The sequence below is a fragment of the Macrosteles quadrilineatus genome, unplaced genomic scaffold (assembly GCF_028750875.1).
Source record: "Macrosteles quadrilineatus isolate MER2022 unplaced genomic scaffold, UCM_ALF_1.0 Scaffold_5__1_contigs__length_97177068, whole genome shotgun sequence".
Lineage (NCBI taxonomy): Eukaryota > Metazoa > Arthropoda > Insecta > Hemiptera > Cicadellidae > Macrosteles > Macrosteles quadrilineatus.
Window position 1 is genome coordinate 63,657,857 of NW_026542598.1, and position 17,031 is coordinate 63,674,887.

The 17,031-nt window shown below is 33.9% G+C and overlaps 2 protein-coding genes across 2 annotated transcripts in view; both read left to right on the top strand.

Annotated features, from left to right (window-relative positions):
* Positions 1-9,108, top strand: part of LOC128994752 (titin) — a 134,584-nt gene extending 125,476 nt beyond the window's left edge. The window contains exons 81-89 of the mRNA XM_054419511.1: positions 1,141-1,440; positions 2,889-3,197; positions 3,867-4,030; positions 5,011-5,259; positions 5,935-6,142; positions 6,697-6,797; positions 7,054-7,163; positions 7,673-7,893; positions 8,996-9,108. Coding sequence (XP_054275486.1) covers positions 1,141-1,440; positions 2,889-3,197; positions 3,867-4,030; positions 5,011-5,259; positions 5,935-6,142; positions 6,697-6,797; positions 7,054-7,163; positions 7,673-7,893; positions 8,996-9,093 — 1,760 coding nt within the window. The 3' untranslated portion in view covers positions 9,094-9,108. The remainder of the gene's footprint in view (positions 1-1,140; positions 1,441-2,888; positions 3,198-3,866; positions 4,031-5,010; positions 5,260-5,934; positions 6,143-6,696; positions 6,798-7,053; positions 7,164-7,672; positions 7,894-8,995) is intronic.
* A 474-nt stretch (positions 9,109-9,582) lies between these two features.
* On the top strand, positions 9,583-11,216 carry LOC128995651 (uncharacterized). Its single transcript, XM_054420667.1, has 2 exons — positions 9,583-10,120; positions 11,152-11,216. Exons 1-2 carry the CDS (start codon positions 9,583-9,585, stop codon positions 11,157-11,159), a joined length of 546 nt encoding a protein of 181 aa, XP_054276642.1. The 3' UTR covers positions 11,160-11,216.
* The last annotated feature ends 5,815 nt before the right edge of the window (positions 11,217-17,031 follow it).

Below are 17,031 nucleotides of genomic sequence, written 5' to 3' on the forward strand. Positions count from 1 at the left end.
GACATGTTGTTAATGGTATCGGTACACACTATTCATACATAAACAAGATATAGTTCTTTACATTAACAAAATACATTGGGTAATTGGCGGGCAATATTGAATGTTAAAGTGTAGTGCATTAACTTTTAATGTCTAGTAAACAAAAATACTTGTAAATTTAAGTATAGTTGTTATTCTTATAATCTTATCAACCCCAGTAACCTTGGATTATATAAACAATGGAATATTACTTTTTACCTAGTTTTCTAATAAACTCCCATAACAATATAATAAAAATTTTTTGAATCCGTTAACAATATTATTTTTACCTTTGTTGTTACTCAAATTAGCTTTTGTTGTTATTTTTTGGCTTGTGTATCACTTACTTGTGTGTTTCAGGTTTTTTTTTACTAAATCAGAATGTACCTACAGTGATACAATTTACTAATATGTTTTCCCATTGTTATATGTGTGTCTTCTGTTGAACTCATGACTACTTTATGTTTTGTCTTTTTGAGCTGTTGACAGTTCATATGCTCTTGGTAGTTTTATATGTTGTATTATTTTATTTGTCAGCATGGATATTTTATTTTGTTTCTTGATGTTAAAGACCATTCGTTAAATCATCCTCCAACCTTGGTTAATATTAGTTTAGTTAAGATTATTTTTTAGAAAGAAAAGCTAGTGACATCTTAGTTTTTTGCACATGGGTCAGTATGTACAATGATTGTATAAATTAAATTAATGGAAGATGGCTAAGTAGTAAGTACAAAAATAAATTAAACCATAGTACATTCAAAATACAAAAGAGAGATGCATGTTTAAAATTAGTTTTACATTGTAAAATGATCTTACTAACTTATTCATGATATTAGATAAATACTTTCAAATATTTCTAAAATATATATATATATAATTTTTTTTTATTAGTGTGTATTTGGTCTATTTTTAATTTCTCGAACAATTTTAGATCTTATAATAATAATAAAGTAGAAATTTTGTCATAAATCAGAGGATGTACCTTTTAAACAGGTTATTAAAACTTAGAATCCATATTTACATTTTGTTAAATACAGTAGCACTGTTTTGATATAGGCATATGTGATATTTATATTCCCAACCAATTTGAAAATATTAAAAGAAAAATGGATACTTTTCCAGAAAAAGAAGAGGACGGAATTGCTCCACAGTTTACAATCCCGATCAAGCCACAAGTGGCAAAACGCAAGAAGACAGCGAAACTGAAGTGTGCTGTTATTGGCAAACCGATCCCGACAGTGAAGTGGTACAGAAATGAAGAAGAGATAATCCCTGATGAAGGGCATCAACTAACACACATTCCAGAGACCAATGAGCATGTGTTGACCATCGTGTCGATAGATGAACGAGACGAGTGCGTCTACTCAGTGCAAGCAGTCAACAAGTTCGGACGAGCGGAATGCCGAGCTAACATTGTGCTCAGTAAGTTGTTTGGAAAGTCAATTCTAATGGTTCCCTACCAAGGTAAACCCACAGATTTTGCTCTGCAACTAGTGTTGGAACAGAAACATAGGGTGTACTTGATCATCATGGTTTGTCAACTTCTTCTAGGGACCGTAATTTTAAACACCTAAAAACTGTGTCACACACACACATGACAAACATAAGCAAGTGTCTAAGTACAGCCTGGAACCTGAGAAGGCACTGCTTTGTGTCAAAACTAGGAGCTGAACGTGAATCTGTGAAACCTGAAATCTGAACACCTTGGTAAAGCATGTGAATAATGTTTTCTATTAACTTATCTAGCAAACATTATTTAAAGAAAATAGTTCAAGCAAACTACTCTTGTTCATGATAAAAAAACTACAAAATTTCAGTTTGTGTTGGTTTGTTGAGTTGATTTACTCTGTAACAGCATTATTCAAATTCAAAATAATTTTACTGTTTGGTTTTGAAGCATTTTTCATATTTTATTTCTGTTCTTGCATCTTATTAGTTAATTGAACTATTTATCAAATTTCATGCTCTGAATCCAAACTCCTGTCAAAATTTAACAAGCTCTGTTGCACAAGTTGTCCTTGGCTGTGGCCCAAACGGAGGTTTGTTTATTTTAAAATTACAAGTTCAATATGAGTGGTTGGAAGTAGAGCGTTTATGCCAACTAGCAGAACCGTTTAAAAGTATTACCAACATAATTAATCTTCCACACATCAAAGGAAATTTAATTGTGCATAAGACAGTATATTTAAAACAGTATCCTTGTTTCTATTTATTTATTCATTCTTGTTGTTTGGTTATCATACTTTTGTTTTGTTATTTGTACCATGATTATCTTCTATAAAACAACCACAAACTATTTTATTATAATCGCTTTGTTTTTATTATAGTTATTGTTTAGGATCCCATATGCTGTTTGCCACTGAGCTATCTATTAATGACGAGAGGCCTGTGAGCAAATTGTGCATTTAAATATGATAAGTTCTGAGGCAAAAAGAATAATACAACATGTACTTTTCAAATATTATGTTTGTTTGAGATAGTTATTAGGCCGAATGGAAATAAATCTACAATAAATTGAATTTGTTGTGTTAAGATCTACAAAACGAAGAGTGATAAAAATAAAATGCCAATGACTTTGGAAAACACAAAATAGACAAATTATCGTAATTTTAAGTATTAGTTACTGTGCGACCACTTAAATTGTGTTAATTTTAAGAAATACTATTTAGTACAAAATTGGATTATTATTACACACAATAGGTGATAATATTTACAAAATATATAAATCACTCTTTACATACCAAGTGGAGTGAAACTACGTCTATGATGTTAATAATAGAAACATGATTTTATCTTCCCTATTACCTATACAATTTTATGTAATTAATTAATAAATAAATAACTGAAAGATGGTATGAAACCTGTTAAAGGTGAAGCTAAGCTGGTCTCTAAGCCAGCAGTGATGGAAGCACCCAAGATAACCAAGCCTCTGCAAGCACTGGTGGTGCCGAAGGGGTCATCAGTGGTCCTGGAGGTAGAGTTCACCGGGACTCCCACTCCGGAAGTCAGCTGGTTCCGGAACGGCAAGGAGATTGTTCCCACAGGAGACATGACGAAACAGCCTGGTGTCACCACTCTTACCTTGAGGGACATTAACAAGAAAGTAACTGGGAAATATGAAGTGCGAGCGATGAATCCGGCCGGAGAGGCTCGTACTTCCGGCTCAGTTGGGGTGGCAGGTCAGTAGTCAGCGATTTTATTCTTTGTTTAATTTAAACTTGCATTTCAAACAAGTACTTTTCTAGTACAAGAACAGTTAATGTCCATTTCACAAGTCAACTCTTAGCTACTGTTATGGCCCTGCTTGCAAAGGTTTATTTTTTAAATATTTTTTTTAGGCGTTGCCTGATTATGTTACTGTATATAGACTGAAGTACAAATGTAACTAAAGTTAGAGGTACCAACTAAATTTCATGGTAGTTATTCCTACAGATATTTAGTTTTTCACCTCAGAGTATTTACAACAGATTGTTCAATCTTTGCTAGTGGCTTCCTACTATTTCAATTTTCAATTATGTGTAAGAATTAAAGGTTCTATTCATTCGCACTTAGTACACACATTAAGATTCAAAATATATTTAAGATGTGTCCTCCAGCATATATTGGCATTTTAGTAGTTTTGATTAGAAAAGGGTGTTTTTCACTATTCATGAAGCTGTAATTCATTGTGTTAAACTATATTGTAAATTTGAAAGAATTCTGATTTATCCAAAAATATGTAAGTCACAAAGCATTATGAAAGAAAAGTATGCATGGTAGAGAGTACTTGTTAACTACCAATTAGAGGAAACCAAACCGGTAAAATTGTTTTGAATATCTTCCATCATGCGTTTCATTTTGTCTACTAGATGCTGAAGAACTATTGGAGATGGAAGGTGTGAAAGCTCCAAGATTCATCCAGCCTCTGCAGCCGCAGACTGTAGCTCCTGGCCAAGTAGTTCTCATGGAGGCCATCGTACAGTCATACCCTACGTGCTCCTTCCAATGGTTCAGCCACAACACAGCAATCAAGGTAAACATATAGTAGAGTGTTAGACTCTGATTGTGGCTTAACATTGGTAACTTTGCATTATGCAATCCAACGTATGAAACGGTATTCATTGTTTGCATCATTGGGTTCGTTGAGTGACAAGCTATTTCGAGACATAAAGACAATACACAGTATTAACACCGCTTGAAATAGTTGTTTGTGTTCATAAAATATTTGTTGCTAAATAAAGTTATTACCAGGAAGTAAATTCAATATTGGGGAATAAACATCTGTTGAGCACTATCTTCTGTTCATTTTTTATGCAAGCCGTATTAATATTTTATTTGTCTCATAAAACAATTCACTTATACGAAGATTACTGGTTCAATCTTAAGAAGAAATGTTTTAAGGAATTACGATGGCTTGAAACTGGACTAAAATTTCCTCGACCATCCAATAACTGATAAATTACCCTGGGAAAAACCAGCTGATCTATGATGGTAAAAAAACTAACATAACATTTGTTCAACACACCTAAAGTGTTGGCATTTCTATCTATGAGTGGAGAAAGGCTATGAAGAATATATACTGAAAATTTAAATCAGCTATTGATGGTTCCACTGTTTACCCAATTTGGCTAAAACCTCACAAAACAATCTATCAATCAATTCCTTGAGACAGTGAGGCACCCTTGGGTGAGTAGCGTAAAGCAGAATATGAATTAAAGGTGAGTGTAGAATGGTGTGAAACCACCTGTGTAGCTTTGTTACTAAGACCAGCTGTTTCATCAGTCAAGGTCATTTATTAAAAGTTCAACGGTCAAGGACAGCTGAGTACAATTTCTAGCCATAAAAAAGGTAAAATTTATATCATTTCTCAAACTTGTTTTGAGTTTTAGGGTTTATTTTTTTCTATTAATTGACCTGTGAAAAGAACAAAAATTCAACTATGTCATACTTCCTTTTACAACTGATGTAAAGGGCATTGCATGGGACTAACACTTGTTCAATGTTGATTTACAGTCCAGCGTAGAGACGAGGATTATGACGGATGGAAACAAGTCAGTGTTGATGTTGCCAGCAGCTCTGTCTGAGAGTGCAGGAGACTACACTTGTCGTGCAGAGAACGTCGCAGGCTCTGTGACATGCAGTGCCACACTGAGTGTCACACCTGCCACGGAGACTGCTGCGGAACTACAGTCACCGGTGTTCACAGTCACGCCACAACGTGCCAAAGTCATGGACGGCGAACCCACAGAGTTTGTGGCTAAGGTGAGGTGTACTCTTCTGTATTCACAATTTAGTATGGCTGGAGAAAAGGTGTTTTAAAAAAATTAATTCTGATTCAACCATAGTCAGACTTGTATTACAATCGAGTATTCCATTGAATAATTGGCATAATAATTGAGTAATATTCTTTATGAAGGATTCTGTAGCAGTTGAGCTAGAGGTGATATGACATGACATGATATTCGACACAAGATGAGATTACAATAAAATCCCTTGTGTGTAGAATACAATAATGCAATATACACTTTATTGAATATGTTTGTTTGGCCATGGAAAGTATATTACAGCATGAAAATTTAAATGTGTATACATTTTTAACTTAAACACCTTATAATTTTAATTTTTAAATAAAAGTCTGTACTTTTGAGTCTGCAGTTTTGATGGTGTGGTTTAGCAATAAATATTCACTGTCACATTATGATCAAAGGATACGCTAACTTAAGACCAGTAGATTTTAGAGCCATCGCGGTAGTTCAGTGAGTTCACATTCCAGTGCTTCCACTGACTATTATAAATACCTGCAATTTTACTGTTCAGTTCACTTTGCTTTCCTTGATGACTTCCACAAATATTTTAGAGGCATTTTTGAATAGGCCTAGTCTTTCTATGTTTCAAGGACAAAAACAGGTTATTGACAGAGTAATTTCTGGGTTGCAGGTTATTGGCAAACCAGTGCCGGTGGTCACGTGGTACCACAACGGGCAACTGATGAAGGAAGGCAAGCAGGTGTCCATGTATCAGGACTCGGAAGGTCTGTGCAAACTGGCCATTACGGAAGTGTTCCCAGAGGATGCCGGTGTCTACTCATGCAGGGCTACCAACCCTGTAGGCGAGGCTGTGTGTGCTACGGCCCTGGTTGTTGAAGGTGAGTTTAAGTATTTACTCATTGATGGATTGTTGAAGTAGACATTCCATCTACATGTACCGGGTGTAGTTCATAGTTGAATGAGCCGTTCACAGATTGAGCTAGTATCAAAACTCTTATTTCCTGTCTTAATTTTCAGTATTCTCTTCATTAATGACATAAAAGTTGCTTTGATTTACAAAAATTTGTTCTTTTAAACAACTAACGTTTGAATAAAAAAAAGTTTAATTTTGGTTAAAAAGTTTCTATACGACATAATCAGTAATTAGAATCAGCACTATCTGTCAGTAGGCCAATTCTTTCACAATACAAAAAAAATCTTTTATAATATTGTTCGTGGGGTTGTTTTAAAAATAAAATAAAATAACATTAAATAAAGTTAACTTATTTTGAAACTTCAGGCTCTCGACCCCCGCAATTTGTTTGCTACATTCTTACACCTGAGTCTGAGACGCTTACCCCTAAGCTAGCATGAATCCCAATTATCCCCCAACAATCTTATCATATTTTGTTTTTCTGATTGAAGAAGTTGAATAATTAAATCTTTTTTCCAGCATATGAGTATGTGCCGGACTCTGAAATCGCATCAATCACTGTAGCAACTTCCCTGCTCACTGGGCAGAGCGGCTCGGAAGAAGACCTGCTGGCTGACAAGGTACGTTCTTCAACAATAAATGTAAATTATTGGCGAGTCAATAAATTACGAGTAATTTAAAGAGAAGCTTCATCCAGGTCAGGGCTGATCTATGGTCAAGCCATTGGACCAGATAGGCCCTTTAGGTGTTGTTATACTATTAACATACCTAATAGTTAAAAAAATATTTGTATGCACATTGATTAATGAATAACCAATTAGAACCTATTAGGTCGTTGCTGATTAAATTGATTATTAACAGACCATTTCATTGCAGGACATTTTGTCTGAAGTATCAGAAGAAAAGCCTGAGGATCTGGGAAGCGCTCCTTACTTTGTAACACCTTTACCAGAGGAGGTACAGGCTAGAGAAGGAGAACTATTGAGGTAACTAACTAAATAAAACATTTCAAAAATGTATTTTGCATCATTCCAATAGGTATGAACAAGGATTATAGCTTATTATCTTATTCCTGCATAATTGCATGATGAGGCTATAGTAAGTCCTATTGAATTTTACATTTTTTGTATCAACAGATATCTACTTTTTATGTATAAGATAGTATGAGAGTGAAAGTGTATTTAGGTTATTGAAAGTTATTTAAGCTGGAATATTTATTTTACTTTTATTGATTCAAAATAAAGTAAACGGCAGATAAAGAATTTGAAGTAGGCCATATTTTATATTGTAAAACTATTTTAAGTCCTTCAGAAATTCCACTTAAAAATGGATAGTGTTTTATTAAATTTACACTCCTCTAATTAAAAACTTCTGCAAGAGTTACATCAGGAGTTTTGATTGTTTTTATCACATTTTTATCCAACTTTGAATATTGTTCCACAACTAGTAAAACGTTTTCATGAATCACCCCGTACCCATTGACTGTGCTTTACAGGCTGGAAGTGAAAGTGGAAGGCACACCAACGCCTCAGATGCGATGGTACAAGCAGGGCATTGAGATCATCCCTTGTGAGGAGTTCCAGATAGAGTACCTGGAGGATGACTCAAGCGTACTGACTGTGACGGAGGTGTACCCGGACGACGCAGGCGAGATTGTCTGCGAAGCTCACAATGAGCTGGGTGTAGCTACAACAACGACTGTGCTGCAAGTAGCAGGTACTGATATGCACCCAAGCTTCACCTGTAAACAGACAACTAGATGCTTTGGAGTCGGTTAAAGCTTAGGAAATGTCATGCTGAACTCATTGCTTGAGGATTTAAAAAAAAATATAGCGTTTGATGTAGCAAAAAGTTCATAGATGCTTTGAAGATGACTTAAGCGTAGTGAAGGCCGTGAAAAATTCATTGCTTGAGGATTTAAAAGAGTTTAATATCGGAATGTGCACATATGACTAGATGCTTTGGAGCTGGTTTAAGCGTAGTGAAGTTCGTCACTTGTGGACTTAAAATAATAAATAGTTTAAAATGCTGTGAATTGTACAGGAAAGACAGATCCTTAGTTTAATGTTCTCAGTGAGTAGATTAAAAATTTATAAACTGTGTTTGTTTGAATATTCTCTATAAATTGCGATAGATAAATTGTTTAGTTGAATTTTACTATAATTTACTACTGAAAATTAACTAAATAGTATTACAAGTGTGTAGTTATTTAAGAAGATGTTTTTAACGTGCCAGCTTAGTTCGGTTCTTTCCAAGTGTTATCATTTGATCTACAGTAAAGTTATAGTTAAGTTTGAATAATAAAATATTTTCAAACACTTTAACTCATTAATTAAATTGTTTACTTTTCTTATGGATTTACTTACATAGTGCTAAAACAAGTAAAAGATTTACTCTATAGGTACTGTAAGAAATAAATGTAATTAAATAGTATAACATAAAAATTAAAACCCATTTTAACTTTTAAATTTAATTAGGCATTACAAAGTACTTAGTACTTAATTAATATTCAGGTAGATTCAGTCGTGGTTATTTTCTACCTACCCTTAAAATTCTTCTTGCAACTTTGCTGTTCTAATTATTTCTTTAGCTTAAATCTTGATAACACCATAGATCACTATATGTATAGTTTTTGCTTTTGTAAACTCTCAGAGTATATATATACTTAAAAGTATGTATTTATTACTCTTAGGTAAAATGTAACATACAATTTTACCACAGTTAAAATGCTTAAAATATCAATAGTTTCATTCCTAGCTTTTTGAGTTTGGATTTGAAGGGATTTCTTGTTTTGCTGATAACTCTTGCTTTTTTTCAGTGAGGTGGTGGTTTTTTTCAGCTTTCGCAGACTGGAATTCTTCTTGCCCTTTATACAATAGTTTGCCCCTACCAAATTTTCCCTACACGCAAACATAACAGCTTCATTAACATTCATTCCACTGTCAAAATATATTAATCCATTGTTAAGGTGATTATTATTGTTCATATTTAAATCTAAGAAATTATACATGCAGTTTAAATTTGCATTTTATTAATAATGTTTTTTTCAGCTTTATAGATACGAGTTATTTAGAGTTATATTCTTGATAACTTTCAGGCTAAAAATATTTTTTTCTATAGAAAACAGTATTCTTTTAACTCAAAATAAATTTGATTGAATCTGATTTTGATTAAAAATAATAAAAATAAAATTTGAATTGATTCTGAAATAACTTTGATTGATTCAAAAATAAATGTTAACGATTCTGAAATAATTTTTATTTATACTAAATAATTGTCATTGATCCTGAAATAGTTCTTGTTGATTCTGAAATAATTGTGTAGCCTACTGAAAGTTTTGATCTTGAAGAAATGTTTAGTAAATTAATTTTTTAATTAGAAGATGTATGCTGAAGATATTGATTGATGCTACAACTGTTGTTGTGTGATGCTATAGGTATCCTGGGCACTAAGGAGTACAGGAAGCCTGAGTGGGTTACACACATGGAGGAGATGAAGACCCAGCTACAAGGTAAAGAGCGCACATTGTCATTGGACAGTCTAGAGCATGTGGTTGTGCGAGAGTGTGATAACACGTACGAGGACGAGGAAGAGATGGAACCGTCACTCCCAGGAGGGAGTTTCTACCTACTCCCTCCCATCACAGAGCTCAGTGAACCCTCTAGCAGTGAGTCGGAGCGGCAGATGTCCTCGTCGTGTCAGAACTTGGCCACGTTCACCGCGGAGTTCCCCAGGGCTAGGTCGCAGTCGTTCCCTCGAGCCACGCTCTCCCGCCCGGCTCACCACTCAATGTTCCCCTTCCCCCTGGAGCCCCGGGAGCTGGACCCGGACACGTTTCATCAGCTGCATACGGCTGACAGTTGTGAAGAACTGCAGGAGTTCCTGTTGCTGGAGAGTCAATGCATGTCTGTTGATACTGGCCTTGCGCATGCCTTCCTCTCAGGTACTAACACACTACCCTCGAGGTGGCTAATGGTCACTGAAGGCACTGATTTCAGTAGGGGGTTACAAAAGTTAATTTTAAGTAGGGAGCTACAGAAATCACAGATTTTAGTAGGGGGTTAAAAAAGTCACCAATTTCAATCAAGGGTCATTAGAAGCGCTTATTAAAGTAGGGAATCAAAAAGTAGCTTTATTAATAGAAAGCTATAAAAGTTATTTATTTTCGTAGGTTGCAGTATGGATGGGATCACAAAAGTCACAGTGCATTAACCCAGTCTCATAATTTATTTAGTGATCGTTTAGAGTGAAGTTTAAAGAATTGTCCTTAAACATCAGATAAACTACGCACTTTTCTGATAATTTTTTACAGAAAATATTAATTTAAAAATCTTAATAGTAGACATCTTTTATTTACGTTTACTTAAAATTCTGTCTATTTTCATGGCTTCTAGATCAACATAAAGCAGTTACATTTTTGTTTTAAATAGTAGCCTATTATATAACTTTTGATTTGGGTATATTTTTTATAGTTTCAGTGATATTTTAATAAATCACGTTAAAATATATTGAGTTTGAGTTAGAAGCTTTTACCAGTTAAATTAGAAGATGTATGCAAAAAGAAGCATACATAAAAGAACACTATAAAAGAATACTTTAGGTTTTGGACACACAAATGAAATTGGTTTTAGTAGTTTCTTCCAGACTTTGTAGATTTAGAATATTCTATAAATTTTAAACATTTATTTTTTTATTTTTTTATTAACAATATGAATATACTTTTTACAAGCAAAACTAATTAATTCATTTAAAGCCCTGACCCTTTATGTAGATTTATTTATTTATATACTAACTACTTTTATAACACCAAGATTTTTATTTTTATTTTATGATTACTCTAGTGAGTTTTTTCAAGAAAAATGTCTTTCCTATGCCAGTCTAGTTGATTTATTCGTTTGTTGTGATGTTTTGCTTTGTTTGTTTGTTTTGGTTTTATGCTCTTAACATTAAGTTTGCTAACTGTTTGTTCACTAGACCAATGACCAGCAGTCTTCACCCAACTACCAAAGAAACATTTTCTAGTCATATTATTTAAGGTGAGTTGTTGTGATATAAACTTAGAGAAATTCTATGAGGAAACATTTTATTGACTCCTGGATTGCTTGGATAGTATTTATTTATTATTATTGTGTTGTAACTGTGTATTGGTAAAAGATTTACTAGTGATTTGTGCTTGCTTGGTAAGCCAGTGACTCATTCGGTAGTGTGACAGATTGTGAAACAAAAAAAAACGAGTTCAGAGTTCACAATGCCACCACCTAAAACATTTCAGGATAGTTCATTCTTGTCAGGGGTGCCCATCCCCCCCCCAAGGCTTATGACGCAAATTCCCCCCCCCCCCAAAACTGGCCAAGACCATACCACCAAATCTGTCGTAGAGTTCTGAGTCCACCATCCTATTGTTTACCCCCGTAAATTTTGATAGTACAAATGACAATATTTGCTATACATACTTCAATATTTGGTACTTATTTACCACTAATATTGAAATGCTGGTTAAAACCTTTGTTACAAGATTAGTTGTATAAACTGTAAACTTTCTGCAGTTTTGACGTTATTGCACTTAGAAAATTGTGATAGCAAATTTTTTTTCAACAGAAACTTTAATCAAACTATTACCTGTTCCCTTGCCTTGGAGGGATCTTTAAATCTATTATGAAATAATTACACATCCACTATTGGTTTTAGAAATATAATTCAACTATAGCGCATAGTTTGATGAAATTCTCTGTCTTTTAATTCAAATAAGTGGTAAGAAAATATCAAGCTACATAGAACGGTGTAAGTAGCACTGATGCTCGTCTCATAATACTGTAATAGCATTCAAACGGTTTTAATTTTAATTCAATAATAATTTAGTTACAGTGTTTAAATTTGCATCCCTAACCAGTGCTCGATTTGTAGAAAATAAGGTGACGGAACTGTAACCTATTTATTGTGTTTTGTACCTATTTATGACAATATTTTTATCTTTCCGAAAGAGAGGTGCTTCCGTCGCGTTCCCCCGCAAATCAAGCACTGTCCCCAACTATAATTAAAGTGAGTAGGCTAAAGCAAATAAAGTTTTTTATTGATGTTGAAGTCACATAAAAGATATATTTTAAAAGAAATGCTTCAATTTTGGTCAGACATCTGTGAAATGACATCTTGAAATTTTAGTGCAAGGTATTATAATAGAAATGAAACGAGGTGCTAGAGATTTTTATTACTGCATATACCCTGGCCACTAAACCTACTTCACCGATAGAATGCAAAACACCGGTGTTTGTGCAACAACAAACTACAGTAGGCCCTATTGGTGTCGCAAGCCGAACAGTAGTTAAAGAAATAGTTTTTAAAATTACTTTTTTCACATAAAAAGAAAACAAAAGCATTAGTTGCTGAAACAATGTGTTTAAAAAAATTAGATTACTTCAAACATGATCTATTTTTACAGATATTTACTATACTCTCAATTTGAATATAACTAGACATTCCAAACCCATGTTAAATTTTTAGCCAGATTTTTTTTCAAAATCGTAGTTGATGTGAGCCACCTACAGATTTTGATTTTGCTGATATAAATTACTAAGTTCTGTCAAATACACAGACTTTTTTACCAAGTCAAACTTAGGGAATGACTTATGATGAGTTATAGCAACTGTTATGACACATCAACCTGGTCAGCAACAAAAAATAAGGTATAAAATAGAATTTTTATACACTAGTGCATTCTGTGACTCGCTCACACAATTATGTTCTTTTTTAATAAAAAATTGGCTAGAGCTGGTCCATATAGATGGGAAGTCTACTTCAGTATCCAATAGTCAATGATATTACTTAGGTCAACGAGTTCAAAGGTTTTATGCCATCTTTGTATTGTTTTACAGCTGCCCTGAGTGCCCCCACATTTATCCAAGAAATCACAGATATACGAGCTCGAGAAATGGAAACCGTCAAGTTTGAGGCAGTGTTTGCTGGAACTCCAACTCCAGGTAAACATATGTTTTGCTATATCATGTACATGGTGGATTTCAATTCGGTATACTGTACATTGCATTTAATTATGAATATGATTATGACTTTCTCAGTGTTCCTAAGTATTTGTACACGTTGCCAAGAATGAATTGACATGATTGAAATTTAAAATTATTAAAAATGTTCCTTTATTTCATGTACAGTAAATTTTTCTAAAAGTATCTTGGGTAATGCCTTTTACTCAACCAACGTCTACAATTATTTTTATGTGTATTATAATTTGGTGTGAATCAAAACACATTTAGAAAAGAATATTTGATTTTTTGTGTGTATGTGTTGTTGTAGGGGTCCCCTCCGTGCCTTCTTTTGTTATTGTTTTGTCTCAGTGTGCCTCTAGCAGCCAATTGATTGTACTCTTGTTGCATCAAATTCTAATCATGGACCACTGGTTCTAGATGTTATTTGGTACCATAATGACAAGATTATCAGAAACACCAAAAATGTCAAGGTGACAATTAAAGAGAACAGAACGATTGTTACCATCAAGAAAGTAACAGAAGAAGATGCAGGAAAGTACGTCTGCAAGGTCACTAGTGAGGCAGGGTTGGCTGTGACCAAAGCTACACTGTCCTACACAGGTCAGTGAGATTGAGAAGTATTACTAGTTATCCAAACCAAACATTGTAACCATTCATGTTAAAAACCATTCATTCAAAAACACCCTCAACCATAGTTTAGATGTGATTCAATTGGTTACACTGGTAAAGGGGGCATATTTTAAGGAGAAATGTGTAAAAAATAAGTACTGGTTCTCTTTAGTCAGGACCATTTATAAGCCCACAAACTTAGTAAGAAATAAATGTTCCATTTCTTCAGTGTATAAAAAATCTAATTGCCATATTCAAAAGTATAAACAAGTAGAAGTTTTGTTATTTTCCCACTTTTCCTACACTTCCCATGTGACTGCCACTGGAACTAGCACACTATACTATACACTATACTACGAGGGCTGTTTGGAAATAAACCTCCGGTTTTCTATAAATAAAACACAGAAGTAAAACAATCATTTTTATTGTATACATCTTAAAACTATGTCTTTCCTCTACTTTTCAACATAGTTTACTTAAATAGGAGTTTTGAGAAAAACTTAGTTTTCACTTCTTATTTAAACCATGGTGGCTTTTATTTAAACAATGGTGGTGGCTTTGAGTCAAGTCCTGTACTATAAACGTTTTTGCAATGAAAAAATTTCACAAATAATTAATATTTGAATACTTTCAGGCCTGACTACTGAACAACGGAAAGAACAGGAAATCAAGTCAGCACACGAGGAAATGGAGAAGATCAGGCTGGAACAGGCTAAGATCATGAAGAAGAAGGTTCAGCAGAAGCGAGCTGAAGTGATCAAGCCCGAGAAGTAAATAAACTAGTTATTATGTTAAAACATTTGTTTTTTAATCAATAAAGGTAGTGATATCAGTAGTTATTGATGCCTGATATCTAGGCTTCAAGCTGCAATATCAGTAGTTATCTGATTTTACTCCCACAATTCGGGCAAAAATCATATCTACTCACATAATTGCAGAAGAATTTCTAGACATCATCACTGTGAACGCAATAATGATTTTTGTAATGGTTGGCTGACAATTTTTGTCTAGCGCTCAATCCCTAATTTTGTAGTTGATGCTCATCGTGGTTAAATGTTTCAGTCCCTTATTCACCATGAGCAATAATAAATAATATTATTAAGTACTACCATTGACAATTGAATACTGAAGTAGACAACCCATCTATATAGACCATTGTCACTAGTTTTTTTTTATTTAAAAAAAAACATAGTCGTGTAAGCCAGTTACAGAATGCGCTAGTGTATAAAATTCGATTTTCTACCTTTTTTTAGCTGATAAAATTGATGAGTCATAACAGTTGCTATAGCTCACAATAAGTCATTCCAACAAGTTTGTGTATTCGACAACAATTTGTAATTATCCATATCAGCACAATTTGTCAGTGGCTCTCATCAACTACGATGATTTTTATTGAACTGGCAACAATTTTAACATGGGGATGGAATCTCTAATTGTTTAAATAGTCAAAGGTACTACTTAATCATACATATTCATATTATTAAAACACACATTGGTTGTCAAGTAACAAGTTTTTACGTTTTTAGGGAGTCTGTTCAGCAGGAAGAACAACAACCATTGGAGAGTACAACCACATTTGTAGAAACTTCAGAATCGGTAAGTCAATCTTCGCAGCATATGACCATTACTGTAGGCTACCTATTAGAAATTATTTGCATTCATTTCAGATAATCAATAATAGTTTACCTTGTTCAAACTGTGAAACGGTTTATTATAAAGTCTAGAATCAAAGAATTTACTTTTAAGGGAATACAACCTTTCTATTAAAATTATAAATTAATAAAAAATAAATAAATCAAAAATAAAATCAAAACCATTCTGAAAGTTACTTGAGTTAATATGTAAAAGAGAACTTTACTTAAGTTTACTAATAAATAAAATGTATGCTTAAATCCTATTCAAGCTTTTCTAACACCCATAGAGTAGTTTTTGTAATGCGAGATTAACTTCTGAAACCTTAAGATTGTTGTCAAACTGATGAGATTGTTTGAATGATAAATGAATGAATGAATTATATTTATTGGCACAAAACGTACAGAGTATTGTTGTACATTTTTAAACTTTTCAGGCAAAAGCGACAATGAAACAAGACATTCAAGAGTCAGTACAAGTGTCTGCTGTGGCGTCCTCGAAGAAAGTGCCGGATGATTTGACGTTCACCGAGAAACCTGAGGTGGCCAAAGTGGTGACAACACCACAGGAGTCCGTAACTGTGACGGAGGTTGGTACCGGAGTAGTGGCTCAGGAGGAGTACAAAAAGGTTAAGGGGAAGAAAAAAGTAACCATACAAGAGTCAGTGCAGGTGCAGGAGTTTGAGAGAGAGGAAGAAGTTTATGAGGCACAAACGATCACCTCGGTACAGGACATGGTCGTCAGTGAGGTTGGTGCTGCTCAGAGGCATGAGCGAGTCACGTGGTGCATGTCGGCAACGTTAGATATAGTGCACCATGAATCTGGATAGAATATAGGCCTGTGCCACCTTAGCTTTCATACTGTACTGTCTGTGAGTAGAATTATCAGAAGTCGATGTACAATGTGAGTTTTCTATCCAATTTATATTATGGAATGTGTTACAAAAGATTCTGTAAATATCCTCCGATGTATCATTGTATATACAGTTTCATGTTTCACATCATCATATTCTCATCAGCATTTTCATTACCAAAGACTCTAAATGTTTATAATTTAATCGAAATAAGTTCATATCTGCTGATATAATTAGCTACTGCCTACAATTCGATCCAGATTTGGTTTTACTTTATGTACACAGTCAGACTATTGCAGTGCAAGCAGCATGACTCAACTTGGCGTAAATTCAGCCAATGTGATGAATGTTTGTGGTTCTTCAACTATCTTTCGCTTTAAATGTGTAAAAACATTTACAGTGAGGTTTAGATTCCAATCACATTTGTTAGCGCTCAAATTGTTTTTGTATGCATGAAATAGGCGGGATTAACAATTTATAGTTACAAAAGGAACACACTATGGTCTCTATTTTTAAACCCAGTATGATGAAAATTGTGGCAGATTGCCAAAATTGTTGGTAATACATCAGACTGACAGAATGTTATCACTTTCAATCATTCACTAAAATTTCTGTTCATGCATTTATCATTTTTTGATTTCTTGCAGTTCCATTAACCATTTAAAAACAATGAACACATTACGTGGTGTGTGAAACACGCATGCTTTTCTTGTTTAACTGTTTTATACTTTCAAGATTACTCTATTAAGTTCAAGGAACAAAATG